Source organism: Sebastes umbrosus, chromosome 16, assembly GCF_015220745.1.
Source record: "Sebastes umbrosus isolate fSebUmb1 chromosome 16, fSebUmb1.pri, whole genome shotgun sequence".
NCBI lineage: Eukaryota > Metazoa > Chordata > Actinopteri > Perciformes > Sebastidae > Sebastes > Sebastes umbrosus.
In genome coordinates, this window is record NC_051284.1 from 7,243,862 (window position 1) to 7,263,659 (window position 19,798).

Below are 19,798 nucleotides of genomic sequence, written 5' to 3' on the forward strand. Positions count from 1 at the left end.
CTATTGTTACATACTTGGTGACATCCTGCAACTCCCAGCAGCATAGCTCCACCTACCTTCAACCTGATGAGGTCTAATCAACCTGATTCATTGGAAACACCTGTGTGCATCCAACCAACTTACTGCCACACAACTCCTACAAGTATTCACAAATGACTAATTTACACAAATATTATTGTTGGATCTACATTGGGCTGCTTACTACCTTTAACCTGGCTATTTCCTGTATCAACCTAGATTTAGCCAGCATTAACTAAACTACTACAAGCTAACTTACTCTGTTTCAAATATTTTTATTAGGAAGAATGTGCATGTCAGTGATACAGACTTCTGTGGGGTGTGTATCATGCCTCATTTTTTATATATATCAACAAAAAAAGACAATACTAGGAACTAAAGGCAAACAAAAATGGACACAAGCAAATACAAAGAATATAAGTAGTTAAAGGAAGAAAAAATAAATAAATAAATACAATTGAAAAAAATTACAAATAAATAAAATAAAAAATAAAATAAATACAAATAAATAAAACACAGACAACACCCTAAGGCACACATATCAGGGAGAAGCTAACTTAATCAGCAGCGACAAGTCCCTCGTCTCACACATGGTTGTGGCACTGAAGGAAACTAATGTCTTAATACTTATTTAGCTTATTTTCCCATCAACTTCAGCTCCTAACACGTGTGTTATCTATCATAACATTAGATAGCAGACAGTAAACTGGCTAGCCGGCTAGCATATGTTAGAAGCCGGGTCGTACTTAGACACCTACACTATGTTGTATTAATTTCAGTGCATGCCGGGTAAATATCAGCAGCCACATATGTTATGCTCATGCGTTGTGGTAAAAGTTGCCAGGTGAGATGAAGTCTCTCTAATGTTCCTCAGGTTAGCTCCTCAGAGGTAACTAGCGGTAATGTTATCTAGCACAGATACTGGGCCGAGCAAGTTACCCGTTTAAAATGCACTTTACGACTAGAAACAGACATAAATGTTATGTTTAGCTAATAGAACACAATAAAAGCATTCGCGTTACCTTGACCTGGCTGCCTGTTTCAAGTCGCTCATGAGGAAAATGACCAGAAAGTGAACAGCGGATTTAATCTCCGTCAATTAACCACTGTGTGCTACATAGCTAAACTACATCCGGTTTCAGAATAAAGGCGGTTATTGTGCTTTTCCGGGCTTCAAAATAAATGTAATAAATCATACACAAAACGCACCCTTTATAAACCTCAGGTAATAAAAAAATAAGGACGAGAATTAGAAAACAGCATGGTATAGTTCTAATAAAAAAAACATTTTCAGATTATTATTTTAAATATTTGAAAAAGTATTATTGCTGTAGTTTTTATTCTGAGTCCAGTTTGATTTCAGGTCATTTGGAATTTTTTTGGTATGTAAAAGAGGAACATTTCATGATAAAAATCAACAAGTTCAAGATTATATCATGAATAATACATTATAGTTGTTATTATTATCATCATTACTATTATTATTATTATTATTATATAGACTAGTATAGAATTTATTTTAGCCAGATAGGGAGTGTGTCATTCATTACAATTTAATGTGCAGTCAAAATAAAAAATATTTCAAATACAATTGCTGTGTAAGGGCTAGCTTCAGTGGTAATGAAATATAGATAATAACAGTAGAACTTCTCATGAATACCAATTAAACCAAATTAAACATATTGTGTCTGACAACTTTCATGTGAAATCCTGGGCCAGTTCAGGCTTTCGTGGTCCCATGTGTCCTGCACAGTGTAGCGGGTTACCTATAGGTGCTTGGGTTACCTGTAGTGTAGGTGCGTGGGGTGCCAGCCGGAGTTTCATCCAACAATTTTAATGTTTAAGTTCTTTTAAGGTCAACCTTCAAAATAAATGTAATAAAACCACAATACACACCCTTTATAAACCTCAGCTAATACAAAAATAAGGCCGAGAATTACAAAACAGCATGGTATAGTTCTAATGAAAAATACATTTTCAGATTATTATTTCAAATATTTTGAAAATGTCCAAATATTTCAAAAAATATTTCAAAAATCCTGAAATATGTGTATTATCTTAACACGGAAATCTTTTCTTAACAAATACATTTCTTATTTTTATTTTAGAATTCACCGTTACTCCTTTTAGACACATGCACTGTTCCAGTGATATGATCGGGACACTCACTTTGATTATACATTGATCTCTTCTAGAACAAATATGTACCCAAACAACCGACAAAACTACTCTAAAACGGAAAATACAATTTCGTATTTGCAAGTATAGCAATGTAAAAAAAAAAGAGGTGGACTGGAGGATGCGGATACTTTTAAGTCCAACACCTCCTTTATCATTTACTGTAACAGTCTGGAGAGCTAAGTCCACACAAAGGGACATGATCCATCTTCCCATTCAGCAGATGGTCATTTCCCAGGGACAGCAGTGTGGTATTCTGGACTCTTTCCTGTGAATGCTCATTTAGAAAGAGCTCATTCAGTGTTCCCCGACCTGAAGAGCCCTCCGCACATGTGCATGCCTCCGTCTAAGACTTTGCCCTTTGCTGGTTCACATAAGTCTTACTGGTTCAAGTTGGAATCAGCTTAGAGCCATTCATCCTTTTCCCAAAATCTCATCACTTTTTGTTGATCCACTGCAGGAGTGTGTCAGCATGAGTGATGGAGGAAGAAAGAAAACAAACCTATTAAATGTTTTTTAGTGTTTGTAGGCCTAGGTGGTGAAAACAGCTCTTCAAATTATCTGATGAAGAACCTCTGGACATTAAGAACAAAAAGTAATTGACAGTAAGCACAATATGAATATGCTACCAACAATTAAGCAAATAATATCACAAGTCATAATCAATGCATGTGACATTAGCCTATAGACCCATAGATATAATAGTGTACAGCTACAATGGTCGCCCTCTAAGAAAAATAATCGCCTAGGGCACCAAAAGGGCTAGAACTGGCCCCGTCTTAACATAGCCTAAATGCATGGTGCTTTGTAAGACCAAAATCAGTTTCTCACTTCTACAAGTGATGTACAAGTAGGGTGAGTTGCTGTAAAGTGGGACACTGCCTAATGTGGAACACCTCAGATCCAGTAGGTGTAGGTCTTCCTCAAACAAATAAAAGTCAATAAAACTATTGATATTTAATTTCTTTCTAATATGCCTAAATGCTTCAAAACTATTATAGTCTTAATTTATTCTTCTTAATTTATTTTTTATCATTTATAGTCTTATTGTTTGTTTGATGTTGTTCAATTCTCCATGTAACATCCACACATACACATAGGTTTTCTAACAGCAATACCATTGTCAGTGGTAAAATGACTGAACATGGGATTGCACATTTAGACTTGAGTGTTTCCTACATGAATTAATGGGATTTTTTTTTTTTTTTTAGCTTTTATGCCTTTATTGATAGTGACAGAGTAGTATTAAAAGGGGAAGAGAGAGGGGGGATGACATTCAGCAAAAGGCCACAGGTCGGATTAGAACCCCGGGCAGCAGCGGTAAGGACTCAGATATGGCTTCGAAGTAGATGTCTGTGTTTTACTTAATATTCACTTTCCATCAAAATGACAACAAAAAACACAAAATCAAATCTAAACTCTGAGCTTTGGTGAGTGCCACACCATGCCAAACCCAGCTTTGTAGAGTCCAGGTTAAACAACCTGATGTTCAGCCAGATGTCCAGATGACATGTGACTCGTCCTCAGAGCGCTCTAGCAGGGCAGCATCTCTGGGTCCTGCTTGCGCTTGTGATGTCTCCCGGACCAGAGCGACAGCCTGACCAGGTCGCTCCCCAGCGGAGTGGACAGTCTGCTGCCAAACATCTGGTTGGTGGTGTTGGGGACGCGGTCAAAGAAGAGCGACACGTGGCTGGGTAAAGGCTCCTCTGACTTCAGCTGACCCCACAAACAGACAGAGGTCACATGGTTGTTGGCAGCATTCAGCTGTATAATGGCTTGCAGATAAGGCTGACATTAAACCTGCAGTAGGCAGAATGGTTTTAGCATCATTTGGCAAAAATTCCATGATAACCTTTCAGCATATTGTAATTCAAGTGTTCTGAGAGATAACTAGACCTCTGCACCTCCTCATGGCTCTGTTTTCAGGCTTTCAAAAATCTAGCCTGTGACGGGAGACTTTGGCCAATCACAGGTCATTTCAGAGAGAGAGAGCGTTCCTATTGGCTGTTCATTCAGCGGAGGCAGCTGTCAATCACTCCGATCAAATGGTATTTCCTGATCTCAACATGGCTGCCGGGTCACAGACTTTCTCATTTTACAGCTAAACAGTACACTACAAGATGTTTCTGAAAACATTTGAGGAGAGAAATAGGCATTGCAGTAACAGAATATTAATTAATATTTCATCAGCGCTGCCTAGTTTGACCGTTTGATTGGAGTTCGCGAGTGATTGACAGCTGCTCCGAGACGGCAAGGCTCCAGCTCGTCTCTGATTGGTTGTTTTCCTCCGGTCTGTGAAATCTTGCAGATGCCATTAGGAGCACCGGAGGACACCGGAGGAAACCGGAGGACACAGAAGCACATCATTTTTTTCAGATTACCTGTCTCATGCACTACTGTCAGGATATAGTGACCGTTTTATAAAAATAACTTTTTTAAATAATATTTGCTCCATTTCTACCCACTGCTGCCTCTCAGCCTTGGTAATGTGTCCCACATTGTCCCATACAAGCATACTCTTACTTTGCCCCACATTTGGTTTACTAGTCACCCTAACTGAACTAATTGTATTATGTTTAAAGCAGATAACACCTCATGTTTAATCAGTAGCAGATTATACAAGAGTTTGTTTTTTTATAGCATAGTATTTATTGCTTAGATACTTTCCATTGTGTGACTACAGACTGAGGAGGACCTTGTCCTCATAATAGTGTAGTTTACAATACTGAAATGCAATCTAATAATCTAAACGAGACGACAGGAAGAGAGACGCATCACATGTGCTGAAAAGAGGACTTGAAGTACTTTGGTGGCTTTGGTCTAGTTGTGAGCACAACAAGCCAATCAGCTTCCAGTGGATGTATGCGGAAGTGAGAGGTAATATCATTACTCTATTCAAACGACTTCGACACAACACCGGCTAACGGGAACATCCACAGAAGAAAAACGGAAAAGCACAACTTTGCCTTCAAAATAAAAGTTTATCTTTCTTTAAAGAACAGTTTAGAAAGAGCCACTCTCGTTATATTTGCATTATATTCAAAGTAGCATTTCATCTTTTGCTTTTAGATTCTTATAACATACAAATATGTTGGCATGGTTTGAAAATAAGCTTTACTTTCTTTTATTTTGAAAGTGCAAAGCGGAAATCATTTTAAAATCCATCCGCCCTGACAACCCTGACTCTGATGACAGCAGCAGCAGCAGCATCTGTCTGCCACTCTCTGCTATACATCATCACATCTGACAATCCAATTGAGTTTTCTCTCCATCTTCCGGGACAATGCAGGCCGACACGTTGTTGCACGCCGCCAATCTGAGCACCCTGTTGGTGTGCATGGTGCTGAAGTTCCCGCAGATCTTCGTGCTGATGAGAGCAAAGTCAGCGGCTGGACTCAGCCTCAACGGGCTGCTCCTGGAGCTCACCGGGTATGTATATAACTCTGTTATTAATATGTGTAAAGTGTGCAACTTATGGGGAACATGGAAGTTCATTGTGACTAATGTGATATAGGTATGCAGTGCATTACTTTACTATTATATTCAAGGCTGGTGTAGATGTGATGCTGTCTTCCTGTTCCAACTAGTTGTGGTAAAGAACCCCACCGCCAAACTCCATTCAAAATGTTTGTAATTTATTAATGTCTTGATTATAGGCAAAGGCGCACACATCCTTAGACGTGATACAAACCCGATACTGAATCCCTAATATATAATGATAAATTCGGCATACATGTGAACCATTTTATTTCAATATAACGTTATAAAAACCTATGTTATTGCACCACCATCCTCACTACCCCACAGCCACAGCCATATACTGATACCACAGTAGAGGTTGTCTCCAGGAGGCTCCCTGACTGAGGCACACAACTGAAAAGCTGCTTTCTATATAAAAAAAAAATCCTATTGTGAAGGCTTAACACTAATCAAGTGTGTGTTCTTTACAGAGCTTAGGGTTTATTGTAGAACTATTGAGGACAAGGAAATGTGGCCTCAGTTACATCTGTGTGAAGCAGTGTGATGTCTGAGGTTAAATCTGTGCAGTTGTCTAGTTCTTGTGTCTGGAACAGGAAGTGTTAGCACAAACAAAAAGCTAGGAATGAATCTGCTTTCAGATTTACAGCAAGTATTGGCTAGTGGATATATCACCTTACTATTTTTAATTTTTTAAGGTTTTATAAAAGTTCCACTAGGATCATATTTAGTTTGGTCTGTCAGGCTGTATAATGTCTCAGTGTCCTGTCTCTCCCCCGATGGTGCCTGGCAGTAGCTGCACTGTCCTAAATGATTCTTCTGTGCTGGTGAGCAATAGCCTGCTGTCATTGTGCATGCTACAGTGAAATAGCTAAGCCTTAAAGCTGCACTAGGTATGATGTTTTTGCAAAAATAAAAGTAATTCTATGATAAATATATCGATTCACACTGCCATCCCTTAATGGTAATAAATCATATGTTGCCATTGTCACTGGTGACATCTCAAAGGTGCAATAAGTAATATTTTATTGCTCCATATTATGAAATGCCTTGATTATATCTGCGGGCAGTCAGGTGTTATTGTTCAGTACCACTGATTGTGTGATCACTTCACCAGTTGCTGAGATTTCTGACTTTAAAAACAATTTTTTCAGCCTGTCTGTGAACAAACACTGCTCAAACATGATCAATCCTATCTGCTTGCAAAAATGCTTTACGGCATCCAGTGGCGTGGTTGCAAATTGCAACCAACTGAATACCGTGATGGAGTACCTCAATAACGTGAGCCGCAGAGTGCAAAACCGTGGTGACGCCGTTTGCCTTGCTCAGAGGCCATCCTTATTGTAATAACACTACTTTAGGAGCAACGGAAGTCAGGCGGTGGTTGGCAGTACCACAGTTTTGCACTCTGCGGATCCCATTACCGCGGTTTCACAAACGTGTCGGAGAACTGCGGTGGCCTTCGGGTAACGTAAAAACGCGGAGGGCTGTTGGATGGGTCCAACAACACAAGCCTTTCATCCAGGAGGCCGCTGTTCATGTCCCGTGCGTTACATTCCACTTTACAATCAACTGTTTGTTCATGTCCCATGTTCACCACGTCCAGTCACATTTGCTCTGTAAACATAGTAGTTTTAAGCCCAACCATGTTGTTTTTTCCGAAACCGAACTAAGCGGTTTTGTTGCCTAAACCTAAGCAAGTGTTTTTGTTCAATTCACAACATTAAACTTGTGTTTACATGTGATCGTAAAGTGACGCAGAGGTGTCTGACAAAGTGTCAGTATTGGTGCCAAATGGAGCTCGTGATTACAACACGGGAAGTCGTGTACACGATATGCTCGGGGTTCAAGTGGTTAAGTCGTGAGAACACCGCTGCTAAACAACGGAAATATTAACGTTACCGTCGGTGTCTAGCCTCAGAGGCTATCAATTTAGCAAACTAGCAAGCGAGTAACATAATGCAGGAAATGCAAAGGAATAATGACAGAAGAAAAAGATGAGGCTGTTGGGAATATCAACATTTTCCACCGACATATTATAAAATTACGAAGAAAAACAATATACGACTAAAATTACAATATATTCACTTATTATGCACCAAAAAACAAACTTTCACGGCCTCATTGTTATTTCTGACAACATCAACAGACACGTCTCAACTCGTAAATTCAGAGATTTCAGAAACTTTCCACGTCGTGAATACGATACATAGTTATGAATATTATATTCCATTTCTGTTAATAGATCCCCTGAAATGTTACACACTGGACCTTTAATGGCCCCTGTAAGTGCAAAATTCAAATCCGTCTTCTCAACTGCTGTCAATAAGACCTTGTGCAGCTTTAAGTTGAATTACGTTTCGATTGTTTATCACTATGAAATCTTCACCTATGCATCAGTTTCTCAGTCATCACCATGCTTGTTCATAGAAACCTGTACACACCAGCAGCCTGTTAACACATGCATTCAGCTGCAGCTTGCTTACCAAGCAGTTAGCTTGGTAAGCAGGGTCTTTATCTTTAGAGACTTCTTTTAGTCTCTACAGAGTTCTTTTGCTGAAGACAGAAGTCTCAGCTGAGTTTGTTCAATCCCTTCCCACTACATCAGGCTTTTTTTCTACCACTCACCCAGTCTCTGCCTTGTTTGCTCTTGAACATCGCTTCAGTGTTTCATATTAATCAGTACTGAACATTATTATAACACAGTGTAATAACCTGACACCATGATCTGCTTTACAGGTTCATTGTTTTTGTAACGTACCAGATGTACTATGACTACCCACCCCCAACATACCTGGAGTTTCCATTCCTCATCGCTCAAGGTGAGCTGTCTTAAAGTTGCAGTGGGTAGAAATGGAGCAAATGTGATTTAAAAAAAGTTATTTTTATAAAACGGTCACTATATCCTGACAGTAGTGCATGAAACGGGTAATCTGAAAAAAATCATGTGCCTCTGTGTCCTCCGGTGCAAGATTTCACAGACAGATAGTAACTGTAAATTGAAAAACAAAGTACTGTATTCAAAAACAAGGGAGGAGAAAAATGGTAATAATAATAAAATAAAATTAATAATAAAAATTAAATTAGTCAATAAGAAATATAAAAAATATAAGAAATTAAATAAAAGATAATAATAATAAATAAACAAATAAATAAATATAAACATTTCATGGTTCCAGCTTCACAAATGGTGAAGATTTGCTGCTTTTGCTTTTAATTTAAATTTTCAATAATTATGACCCCCTGTCACCCGGAACTGGGGTTTGTGCTGGCTAATTCATTTCTCATTTGCAGTCGGATAAACAGTAAATTCATCAAATTCAGTTCCCGCTATTGCTGTTTTCCAAGCTTCTATTAGCTGTCATTGGGACACTAAATGTAAAAGTTTCTCGGGAGAATGCAAAAGTATTTATCTCTTTGTTTTCTCCCCCATGTTCCTTTAGGGGCTCCGTAGCACTTTAAGTTTTCTTAGTGTGTAAATGAACCTTTCTCAAAGAGTTCTCATTTGTTAGTTAACATTTCTTGGTGCAAGCTATTTTTCACAAAATTTTTCACAAAGTATGCTTTTAAAACGTGATGGAGACAAAATCTTCCATTTATAAAAGTGGTTCCATGCGTCCCCAGTGTAAATGACACCCATGGCAGCCCATATCCACCTCAAGAGGCCTGTTAATGACATCTTAACAATAGAGGACTCACATATAGAAGCGTGTTTGTGAACCAGAGAGTTTCTAGGTGAGCTAATGAGGCAGTAAGAACTGACATCAGTGCCCCTTGAAAATGTGAACCATGCAGATGATGTGCGTGTTCTAACCTGCCTTGTGTCCTCACTCAGACGCCGTTCTCCTGCTCCTCATCCTTTACTACAGCGGCAGCCTGCGGCAGAGCCCTGTCTACGCCGTCCTGTATCCTTTCATCACTGTCAAATAGAAAGTGTTCACTCAGTGTTGAAGAAAATCAATGAGCCACTGGCCTCTGCTGATACCTTTTTTAACATCACGCCACGTGTTATTGCCTTGACGTGACGTGTTCAGGTTCGTCGGGGGTTGGAGGCTCCTCACTATGGAGAAGTGGATCATAGATTCGGCCATGGTAATAATAAATCAGTTTAACATCAATCATAAGTCACAGTGTGTCACAGAGCAAGCAAAGAGATGGCATGTCATCAGTCAGGAGTAATGAGGTGTAGATTTGAACAGAAACGTATCTAGACCTCATTGCACCCGGTGCATCTCAGGAAGACCTTATAAAACGCCAAGGGGTCTTGTTGGTTCATGAGATGGATGTGTCTAAAGGTGTATTTGCATATAAATGGGTGAAAGCGGTGATCTTGCAACTGCTTTCCACCTAAGAGTTGAAGTTTTTTGCAGAAAGTGTTTGAAACTTTTAAAGCTAGGGTAGGTAACATTGGAGAAACTAGTGAGAGTATACTAGATTTGAAAAATAATCCGACCGAAAAACCCAGACCAGTATTGCCAACTCTTTTCCAATGAAAGTAGCTAGCAGCACTAGCTCCAAAAGTCGCTAAAGCCAGCGAGAAAGTCGCCAAGTCGGCAACACTGACAGCCCTTACAAAAAAAGTAGTATACTTCATGTTTATTTTGTAAACTTCTAAATTTCCCAAGTATACTTTATGTAATAAGTATACTAATATCAATGTACTACTAGTAATATACTTGTAAGTGTACTACTTCAATACTTCTTAGGACTAAACTGGCCCACTTTTTAGTTTATAAAAGTATACTTTTAAGTGTACTTTAAGTGTAAGAATATTAATCCTTGAGTACACAACTAGCTTACATTTAAGTTGTATTTTGTAAAGCAACTATACTATGAAGTGAACTATACTACAAGTGAACTTATAGATATGCTGTTAGTTTACTAGTTATATACTTGTAGCCCACTTTTATTGTTTATGAAAGTACACTTTAAAGTATACTCTCAGTAAACTACTAGATTAATAGTTTTTACTGCAACTATACTTGTAGGTTTTCTTTAAATTACAGTACTTAGCCAATTATTTATGTATTACGTAAAGAGACTTGCTCCTTTTGCTATTTGACTGGATGTTTTGTGATGAGATAAAAAAAATCTTGCATGCCTCCATGGTGAACGGAGAATGAGAAAAGGTAGAACATTCTTGATGAATTTTAGTAAATTCATATCAAAACATACATTTACAAACTCTCACACACTCTAGGCTACTCAAGTAGTGGCAATAGTCAGAGAGGACACAGTGAAGAATACTTGCTATGTACAAGATGTCAATTATGAGCAATTAAGCCAAGTATATTCAGATTTTCTGTATATTTGTCAGTAAAAGCCAAGTATACTCAGACATACTTCAGTCTGACCTCCACTCTCTTCTCAGAGCCTGTGCACATTCATCAGTGCAGCCAGTAAATTTGCCCATCTGCAATCCCTCTGGAGGTCGAAGGACGCTAGACAGGTTAGCGCCCTCACCTGGTTTATGGCTACCTTCACATGTATAGGTGAGTATCACATACTGCAGTGTTTCCCAACCTTTTTTTCTGGGTACCCACTTCTCTAAAATGACAAACCATCGTGACCCAATTCACATTAGGCCTTATTTGTAAATCGTGAGAAGTGAATTTGAATGTAAATGAATGTTCCTGACCATTTTGACCTAGGATACAATGAATCCTTATCTCCACTTTTCAAATGAATATCATCCTCTTATCCGTCTAACCCTCATGTTTAGCATTCCTAAAAAAAAAAAAATCAGAAATGCTTAACCAATTTATGAGGCTCTCTTCTCCCTGAAGTACTGTTACTGTAATGTTTCACTTCATGAATATGCATAATACTATTTACTCTGCTCCTAATTTAATAAATTAGCAACTCCACGCTTCATTAATGAAATATTAGATGCTCTCTTTGATGACGAGGATGTCATTAACTCCGCTTCCTCTTTGTTCCAGCGCGGATTTACACCACCACGGTGACAACTGGAGACACGCTGGGTGAGTCAAAGTAAATTACAAATGACTGTGGGACGTGTAGCGTCCCAGATAGGAAGGTTTCATAATCTCTATAAACATTTCAGAAGCGACTCTTTAGAAAGATTTGTTTCCTAAATAACTATCGTCATGGTTTGACATGAGTAAAGGATTTTTTGTTGTGGTCTGGTGCGACAGGAGTATCTACCACTGTGGTATCTATGTTTTTAAAAATCTATTTTGGGATGAGGTTTGCAGCTTTCATATGCTTTGAAGGGAGAAAATGCACCATTGTGATGTGAAATATCAAATAGATTTTTCCATCAAGCATGGGTGGATTATGAGACAACGGGCCGCTGGGCACAGACACACAGACGCCCTCCACCACTACTCCACAGGAGCAAGACAGTCAGACTGAAAGAGATACAAAATGCTCTTTTATGTCTCTTTGTGGATGTTTTTTTTTTTTAAACTTCAAAACAGAGGCTCTGGCCCGGGGGCCCCCTGACACCTTGGGCCCTCAGGCCTGTGTCCGGTAGGCTCCTTTCAAGCATCCAACGGCAAAATGTTTCTATACAACATAGGAAAGTACTCAGTCAGTATTGTTATTCCGATCATGTCAGAATGGAAGTGGAAGTGAACCCGACTGCTGAAAGAGAAAAGGCATTTTGAGAATCTGCTAATTCATAATAGCCAATATTCAGTCCAAATGTAGGCATTTAACAGGATGAAGTAGCGTAATAGACATGGATGAGTTCAAAATGTGTTCGCAGGTCCAAATAAGCGATTTCAATAGCCTTTTTTTCTGTCCTTTTACATCTGAAGAATTTTAATTTTCTGCAGAGGAGGGGAATGTTTCCTGACTTGTTGTAGAGAATGAAACTGTTAAAGGCAGGGTGGGTGAGTACACTAGATTTGTAATAATGATCCAACGGAAAAACCCAGCCCAGTGTTGCCAACTCTGTTCCAATGAAAGTAGCTAGCAGCACTAGTTCCAAAAGAAGCTAAATCTAGAGAGAAAGTCGGTAACACTGACCGTCCGTCTCTTCAGGCCTGCCTCCAAGGCCACTCCCCCAAAATGATCATAAAGAACGTAAACAACAGCTGCTGTTAGTACTCACAGCTGTAGGTAGGCCGTTAAATCATTTTATCTGACCTGAATGAAATGATTGGACGGGTTTATTACAGCCCAGCGACAGCAACAGATACCAGATCTTTTTCTCTCTATTTTTGTCAGAGCATTTGATTTATTAATTCGGGATGAGAATTTCAAATAATATAACAAAACATGTTTTTAAAATCTTTTCCAACCCTGCCTTTAATATATCTTTAAATGAAAACCGGTGACCGTTTATAAGCTCTTGACATTCATTAGCAACTTTTAACATGCACATCGTCAACTCATCAGTCTGTGATGTCAAAAACAATATCTTGATGTTAGTGTGTCTGAATCATTAAGTTCTTACACATAACTAAATAAATAATACATCTTAAATCTAATAAAAATCTGCTTTTTTGTCATAGTTCTGATGCGGTTCGTCATCATGACTTTGCTCAACACGTGGGTGCTGCTCACTGTGCTCTACTATCAGAGGCATGGCAGCGGCTCCAAGAAAGAAGACTAAGCTTTTAAAGTGGAATCCTCCTGAGAATGAGTCCTGTAAACCTGCAGTCCACCCCCCCATGTCCTCCAGCTCTGCCCAGCAGAGTGACCCCTAGGGTACTCTGGACTCAGCCACGACTGAAAACGCAAACTGTCGAGTACAGTAACAACGGTTATGGAAGCAGCTTTTATATTACTGACCTTTTTATATTGTTATTACCTCAATATTGAACCCACATATCATTTTTATAACATTCCAGTGACTAAAATCTGCTACAGCTAGTAGTAAGAGGAGAGACCAATACTTTTTCATACTGTATGTGACAAAATGTAGTGTTTATTAGATAGCCAAGTATATCGGAGACCTTCCTTCTCAGGATATGAAATACTGTATTTTGAAAAGTCCTTTTCTGAACAATTTTTAATAAAGCAAATATTCTAGCTTCTTACATCATTTCAGTGTTTGTGCATTAAAAACTCTTGAGAAAATGAGCAAAGAAGTTGTTGTGCAACTTTTACAGAATTATAGCTTCCTTTTCAAGACAGAAAAATAATCCAAAACCAAAAGGCACATCCACGTCTTTATTGTTGAAGTAGTTATTATTATAGAGCTGTTTGGTAGCAAACATGCAGTCTGGATGTAGAGCCCTTAAATACAAAGTGGACAAGGCTGTATAAATAATATACTGTGCACTGTATGGCATGTAAAATATATACTGTGTATATTTATATGTATAAAACATGCTTCTTGGTTAAAGGAGAGCACTCGCTACACACACACACTGGCGCACACACACACGCACACACACACACACACACCGTTACTCTCCACCTGCTATATAAGCCACACACACAACCCAAACTCAGAGTTTGGTTACTTTTTAATACAAAAATATCAGGACAAACACTTTTAGAAAAAAAAACTTTCAATGGAATAGTGCTGCTCAGTATTTAGACTCATGTAATATGATTGCATACCTTCATCCTTTCTGCTTCTTATTGGTTAACAGCCCTCATTTTCATTGCCAGGAATGACTAAAAGAACTAACAGGTGGAGGCCTGTGGGTGACAACACTTTAAAGGATAACCAGTATTTTTCAACCTGGACCATATTTCCCCATGTTTTTGTGTCTAAGTGACCAATAGGGACGACACTTTTTGAAACTGGTCCAGTATTTTTGGATAATGCTGCAGCCACTAGCATTATCTGTAATGCAATCCTTTGGGGCAACCTGGCACCGTCATTTACGTCCACCAAAAGTGCTTGTTTATGTCACTAACATGCTCAGATTGTAATTATAAGTGTCTGACAACATTACGGTAAAAATCCTACAGAGAAATAAAATGTTTTTCTTACCTTTCGCTTGATCCGGTCTGTTTGTTATTGTGTGTCTCGCTCAGAGAATTCTCGTTCTGAAATCTTGTGTCGCCTCCGCATTGCGGAAATCATCTAAATTTTAAGCCATGACATTGAAAATATTTTAGATAACACTAAACTACGCTTTCTGTATTCCAACACAACAAACTCAACATCAACATTGGCATCCTGTGGCACTCCTCTCTCCATCGTCCCTGATCTCTACCCCTTATTATTTCACACTTGCTAGAGGTCACTGTTGTGCTCTTTTATACCTTCTTTCGGTGAACTACCATGTGAATAGAACATAAAACCTACAAGTGAGTGTAGTAGGCCCCTACTGACCCATATCTATGGGGCTTATAGCTACTCATAACGCCTATTTAATAGCCTGACAACAGTCTAATCGGTTGGCCTGTCAGTGGCGAAAACATGCACTTTTAGTGGACATAAACTGATGGTGCCAGGTTGCCCCTAATGGTTACATTACAGCTTGTTTAGCGGCTGTAGCATTCCTCCTTCAATACTGAACCAATGTTGTCCCCATTGGTCAGTTAGACACAAAAACATTGGGAAAAAAGGGTCCATGTTGAAAAATACCGAAGTTGCCCTTTAAGTGTGAGGCCTGAAAAGGCAAACACATGCAGGTTCACTCAGAGTAGTTGGTGATGAACGGGGGCTTCAGTCAAGTATATTTGGATATAGAAGTAATACAATGCCTGCGTGTCGTCTCTGGTGAAAGCCCAGATGTACATTCAAACAACAAATAAAGGAGCCGAGCTCGGATCAGAAAAAGCATTAACGGTGCACCCCTTGAATTCAGTAAACATTAACCCTCGTAACTGACAGTGCAGGTTTGAAAAGAGTATAGGAATGTGAGGAAACTCGTGACTGGGCCTCCATCCAATGCCGTTCAGAGCCGGATTCTGTTCACTTAGAACCGTTACTGTAGTCAAACTGGTGATTCAGAGCGTGCTCGAGTCAGAAATCTGAATAAGAGGCACTCGAGGAATTATTTGCTGGAGGAATCCGACACTCCTTCTTCCCCCGCCGTGCAGCAGACTTTCCTAGAAGTCACAGCTGGTTTAGCTGGTTAAGTACCTTATTCAAGTTTCTGTGACCCGTGTGGACGCGTGCCTGAAAGCAGAATCGTGAGGAGCAAAAGAAGCTACAATCAATATGTTTAAAAGAGTTTGAATAAAGCCAAAGTACAGATACTGTATCTGGGATCAAGTTCAACAATCTTAGCTGTACTCAGCCAACAAATTACAGAATTTACGATCTTCTGAGTGTAGTGTTCCCCATTAAACCCTTCATATTGTTCACAATCATTAAACACAAGAGTGTCTTTTTAAAATTTGGCCACAAGAATCCCCAAAAGGGTGGTGAGGAAGTGTTTTCCTGTCGGGTCCTTCAATCAGACAGCGTTGAGGTAAGTGTATCCCCTTCTTGCCAGCCCTGGGCGGGCTCATAAGAGCTCTCTTCTGTTCTGTGGGAGCTCAACGAGACACTCAACTGCTCTAGTCAAGGGCCCGAGAGAAGACTTCGGCTAATATGCTTAAAAGCCGTCCCAGCTCGGTGAAAAGATCACAGGTGTTCAGGTGATAGTCGTTACCGCTTCAAGTACCTGGGAAAGAAGTTCGACAAAAAGGGGAAATAAAAGGCAGACTTTGTAACTCTCACGAGGCTGAAGCACGACAGGGTGGGCTGTGGAGAAGCGATGTGGAGTTCAGTGTGCTGATCTGCAAACGGAGCGTTGTATAGTCTTTGATTTGGGAGGACACACACATCCCCCGCCACCTTGATTATGCAGCGCACTCTCAAGCAAGGTTAACTGGAGGGAGAGAGAGAGAAACAGATGCAAGATTAGTCTCAGTAAATACCTATGTTGCAACAGGTCATGTGCTCATAAGATATAAATATTAATAACAAAAGAATGCTGCACAAATCACGTTCACACACTTATTTCACAATGTTTCGGTCTTCAGACCTTCACCAAGAAAAGTTTCTGAATTTCTTTGTTTTCCCCACAGTCAAGATGTGTACAATTTGATGTGAGAAATTCTGTTTCTGTCTTTGATAAAAGTTTTGTCCCCCCAATTTACCTCAATACTGTTTTTTTTACACAACTTCAAATGATAAGCATCTTTTAATTTAGTTTATTAAACAATTGTGGTGGAGATATACACATTTAACATACAACATTTTACAGCTGAAGGATGAATGTGTCAGCGCTCTCTGGTGACAAACTACCTAATGAGACACTTAGACACTAGATTACTGCAAACATATCTTTGTACACTGCAACTTATCGGCCGACATATACCAATATACATATACCAATATATCTGCAATAAGGCAAAATCACAGATACATCATGCTTTATGGAGGCCCCAAGAGGCAAGTGAGAAAAACAAATTCTGGTGATCCAATTTTTTAGTTGAATATAACTTGTTCTCTCCTATGTTTAGGACCTAACATTCCTTAAAAAGAATTCCATCTTTTAAAAACAACACAAAAAAAAAGTTTTGCCAAGTTACTATTTTTTTCTATCTGTGAAAACTGATAAAAAAAACCGTTTTGCCAGGTGAATTTTCTTTTTTCCTGTCAAGATAATTTTTCTATTGGCTGGTTCAAACTACACAATATCACCCCGATTATAGCCCTACACAGCCGTCATAGGGTGTCTGCTCGGACCGGGAACGACAACGAGTGTCGTGCGCGACAATCAATCATTTTATCTTGAATAGTGTGTCATAGCAGACGACAACCGCCACCGCGTCTGGGACGCATCACGACGTCCCGACAGAAAGTCTGACATATTTGATTTTTTTTGCCTTCCACGATGTGTTCCGTCACAGCTGTGAGCGCACAACTGTAAACAATTGCGAAGGAGGAACAATGTTGGTGCTCTGAGGTGGAATTGTAAAATGGAGGAAAAGTTTGAGAAGCTATATGGCAACAACACCCCAACTTTTTTGATGTTTCCTTGGCACGACTACCACGACAGAGTGGAAAAAGGTAATAGCAGAGGCACTTCAGCAACCCGGTGAGTAGGCTACTGCTGTTTGCATCAAGCTTCCTTCTTGATGACATCACGCACGTTGTGAATGACCATGATGATGATGATGATTGGTTGGTGTAGTCTGTCATGTCTCTCGGCCAAGTCACGACAAGAATGTATGACTCTCAATCGCCTAATCTGACATAGCGAGCGTCATAACCGACAAAAATATTGTGTAGTCTGAACCAGGCAGAAGTGTTTGTTGCTGTAATACTCATTTTGGCCACAAGAGGCTGAAGTGCACCACTACCCCTTGTTCTAAATAGAACTAAAAACATTTTTAGTTCTTCCAGCTGATTTTTAATTTCTCCATGCACTCTAAACACAAGGTTCACAGATAAAAAAAATAAATTTAAAAAAAGGCAACTTAGAAAAATTATCCTGACAAAACTTTTTTCACAATGTTTCACAGATCCAAAAAAAGTTAAAGCATTTAAATCACCCGGTGGCAAGGTGATCCAAACTATCAGGTGAGCATCCGAGGAACCCCAACAAGCACATGCACTGGGACCAACATATGTGGATGAAGCCCACCTCCACCACCACCACCACCGCAAACTAACAACCAGGACCGTGTCTGAACATTTAGTGCAAAAAGACACGTTTTGGTTGTATACACACATTCAGGGATTAGAGTCGTTTACAGGGAAACATTTGGGCAAAGGAAGAACAAGGTGGGAGGAGAAGTCGTCATTTGGACCAGTGTCCACTGTGGGATTCTTCTGACCTCACTTTGGAGCCATTTGACCTGCGAGGGCTGAGGTCAGAGGACATAAGGGCACTATGGGTGACACATGTTTAAGGACGTTAACAGGATGATGTGACTAGAGAACAGCGTTTTAGCCTCAGCAGCTTTAGAGGTTAGTCAAAGTTTAGTCTCACGTCGTTGTTGTGTTCGACCACCACCCTAAAAACAACATTATGGGTTTCACTTGTTGCTAGTAGAAAATAAGCAGGAGCCAGTGTTTCCTTCTCTCTTTAAAATCACAGCAAATTGGGACAGAAGCTGTATAAATTGATGCCCCGTGGAAACAGCGTTCCACTGCCACTGAAATCAACGCACTGCACAGCACACACAGTTACCATACGCGCTCATCAGAAATGAATAGAGGAACAATCATCATCGATATCATCCAACGCCCAGTGCCAGTCCTGAAGACCAAAGTCCTCCAATCTGAAAGGGGAGATTAGTTTTGATGGCCAGGTAGCGATTTACTGCACACATACAACCTGGTATCCATAAATCAAGTCTATTCTTGTCAAGTGTAGCATTGGATACTGTTCTCATTTAAAGAAACTGTGGTGTGTTATAGATATCTGTGTGATTAGATATCCTGAGCCACACACAACAAGACTGAACAGAGGTGAAACGAGCTCATCATGTATACAGAGAACAAAGCTCCACAGCTGCTCACGTTCTCCACACCTCTCACTGAATTCTAGATTCTAGGTTATAGACACGTTTTATACTCCTCTACAGGAACGGCTCCACTGCAAAAATATAACAGTCTTTGGGGTTTCACAACATTAGCTTTCATACAAGTTGAGTACAGAAATATCAACATTGCTTTTGTTAGATGTGGTGACCCTGGATGCACTACAGATGAGACCAATACCAGCGGGTTTGGACAGCATATTTCAATTTGACAATTTCAGGGCAAAAGATTCTGAGTATAATACGATGGGAAAAATGTCTCTGACTTACTTTTGTGTTCCCTCGCAAAAGCCTTTGCATTACTTTGAAATAAATTTGCGTTTCCTCACAATATATGTTACATTCCCTTGCAATGACTTTTAAATGACCTTGCATTTAAGCTAGGTTTGGTAATCTTAAGAAATTAGAGAGAGTACGGTAGACTTTATAAATGATATAAATTACATGCAAAAGACAAATACCCATATAAAGAGAAGCTGACAGAGGCAAAGGGGCCTATATTACAAAATTTAGTCAGTTATTGATATAAATCCTTACGAATTAGGAGGACCATGACAGCTTGCCAACCAGATGTTCACTAACATCTGGGTTAGTGAACATCTGTCAGCAGTTCAAAATATGTTAATCTTTGAAGGCCGATGTCCAATTTACAAACGGGTAGGTATATGACATTAAGATCTACAGGCCAAATGCCAGCTACACAATC

The 19,798-nt window shown here is 39.5% G+C and overlaps 3 protein-coding genes across 7 annotated transcripts in view; 1 reads left to right on the forward strand and 2 right to left on the reverse strand.

Annotated features, from left to right (window-relative positions):
• The window catches only part of LOC119475050 (CAP-Gly domain-containing linker protein 4-like), a 49,469-nt gene extending 48,289 nt beyond the window's left edge, over positions 1 to 1,180 (reverse strand). The window contains exon 1 of the mRNA XM_037747517.1: positions 1,041 to 1,180. The gene's annotated coding sequence lies outside the window, so the exon portion shown is untranslated. The remainder of the gene's footprint in view (positions 1 to 1,040) is intronic.
• Positions 4 to 13,690, forward strand: slc66a3 (solute carrier family 66 member 3). Of its 2 annotated transcripts, XM_037747520.1 has the most exons (8): positions 4 to 142; positions 5,486 to 5,625; positions 8,413 to 8,495; positions 9,509 to 9,578; positions 9,708 to 9,765; positions 11,045 to 11,165; positions 11,616 to 11,657; positions 13,158 to 13,690. In XM_037747520.1, the coding sequence occupies exons 2-8, from the start codon at positions 5,534 to 5,536 to the stop codon at positions 13,256 to 13,258; spliced, it is 567 nt and encodes a 188-aa protein (XP_037603448.1). In that variant the 5' UTR covers positions 4 to 142; positions 5,486 to 5,533; the 3' UTR covers positions 13,259 to 13,690. The 2 variants fall into 2 exon arrangements, with proteins under 2 accessions (XP_037603448.1, XP_037603447.1); XM_037747519.1 differs by lacking the exon at positions 4 to 142 and having other exon boundaries at positions 5,358 to 5,625.
• Positions 13,691 to 13,798: 108 nt separating this feature from the next.
• The window catches only part of rock2a (rho-associated, coiled-coil containing protein kinase 2a), a 54,226-nt gene continuing 48,226 nt past the window's right edge, over positions 13,799 to 19,798 (reverse strand). Inside the window, exons 32-33 of one of the 4 annotated variants that reach the window (XM_037747513.1) lie at positions 18,279 to 18,405; positions 13,799 to 16,427 (exon numbers count right to left, since the gene is read on the reverse strand). In XM_037747513.1, the coding sequence (XP_037603441.1) occupies positions 18,348 to 18,405 (58 nt within the window). In that variant the 3' untranslated portion in view covers positions 13,799 to 16,427; positions 18,279 to 18,347. The other 3 variants (XM_037747512.1, XM_037747515.1, XM_037747511.1) reach the window with 3 other exon arrangements.

Excerpts from the sequence above, each read along its gene's own strand:
- slc66a3 (XM_037747519.1), top strand. The coding sequence starts at position 5,480 with ATGCAGGCCGACACGTTGTTGCACGCCGCCAATCTGAGCACCCTGTTG. Across the intron at positions 5,626-8,412 it reads CTGCTCCTGGAGCTCACCGG|GTTCATTGTTTTTGTAACGT; the intron begins GTATGTATATAA and ends TCTGCTTTACAG. Across the intron at positions 11,658-13,157 it reads GACAACTGGAGACACGCTGG|TTCTGATGCGGTTCGTCATC; the intron begins GTGAGTCAAAGT and ends TTTTTGTCATAG.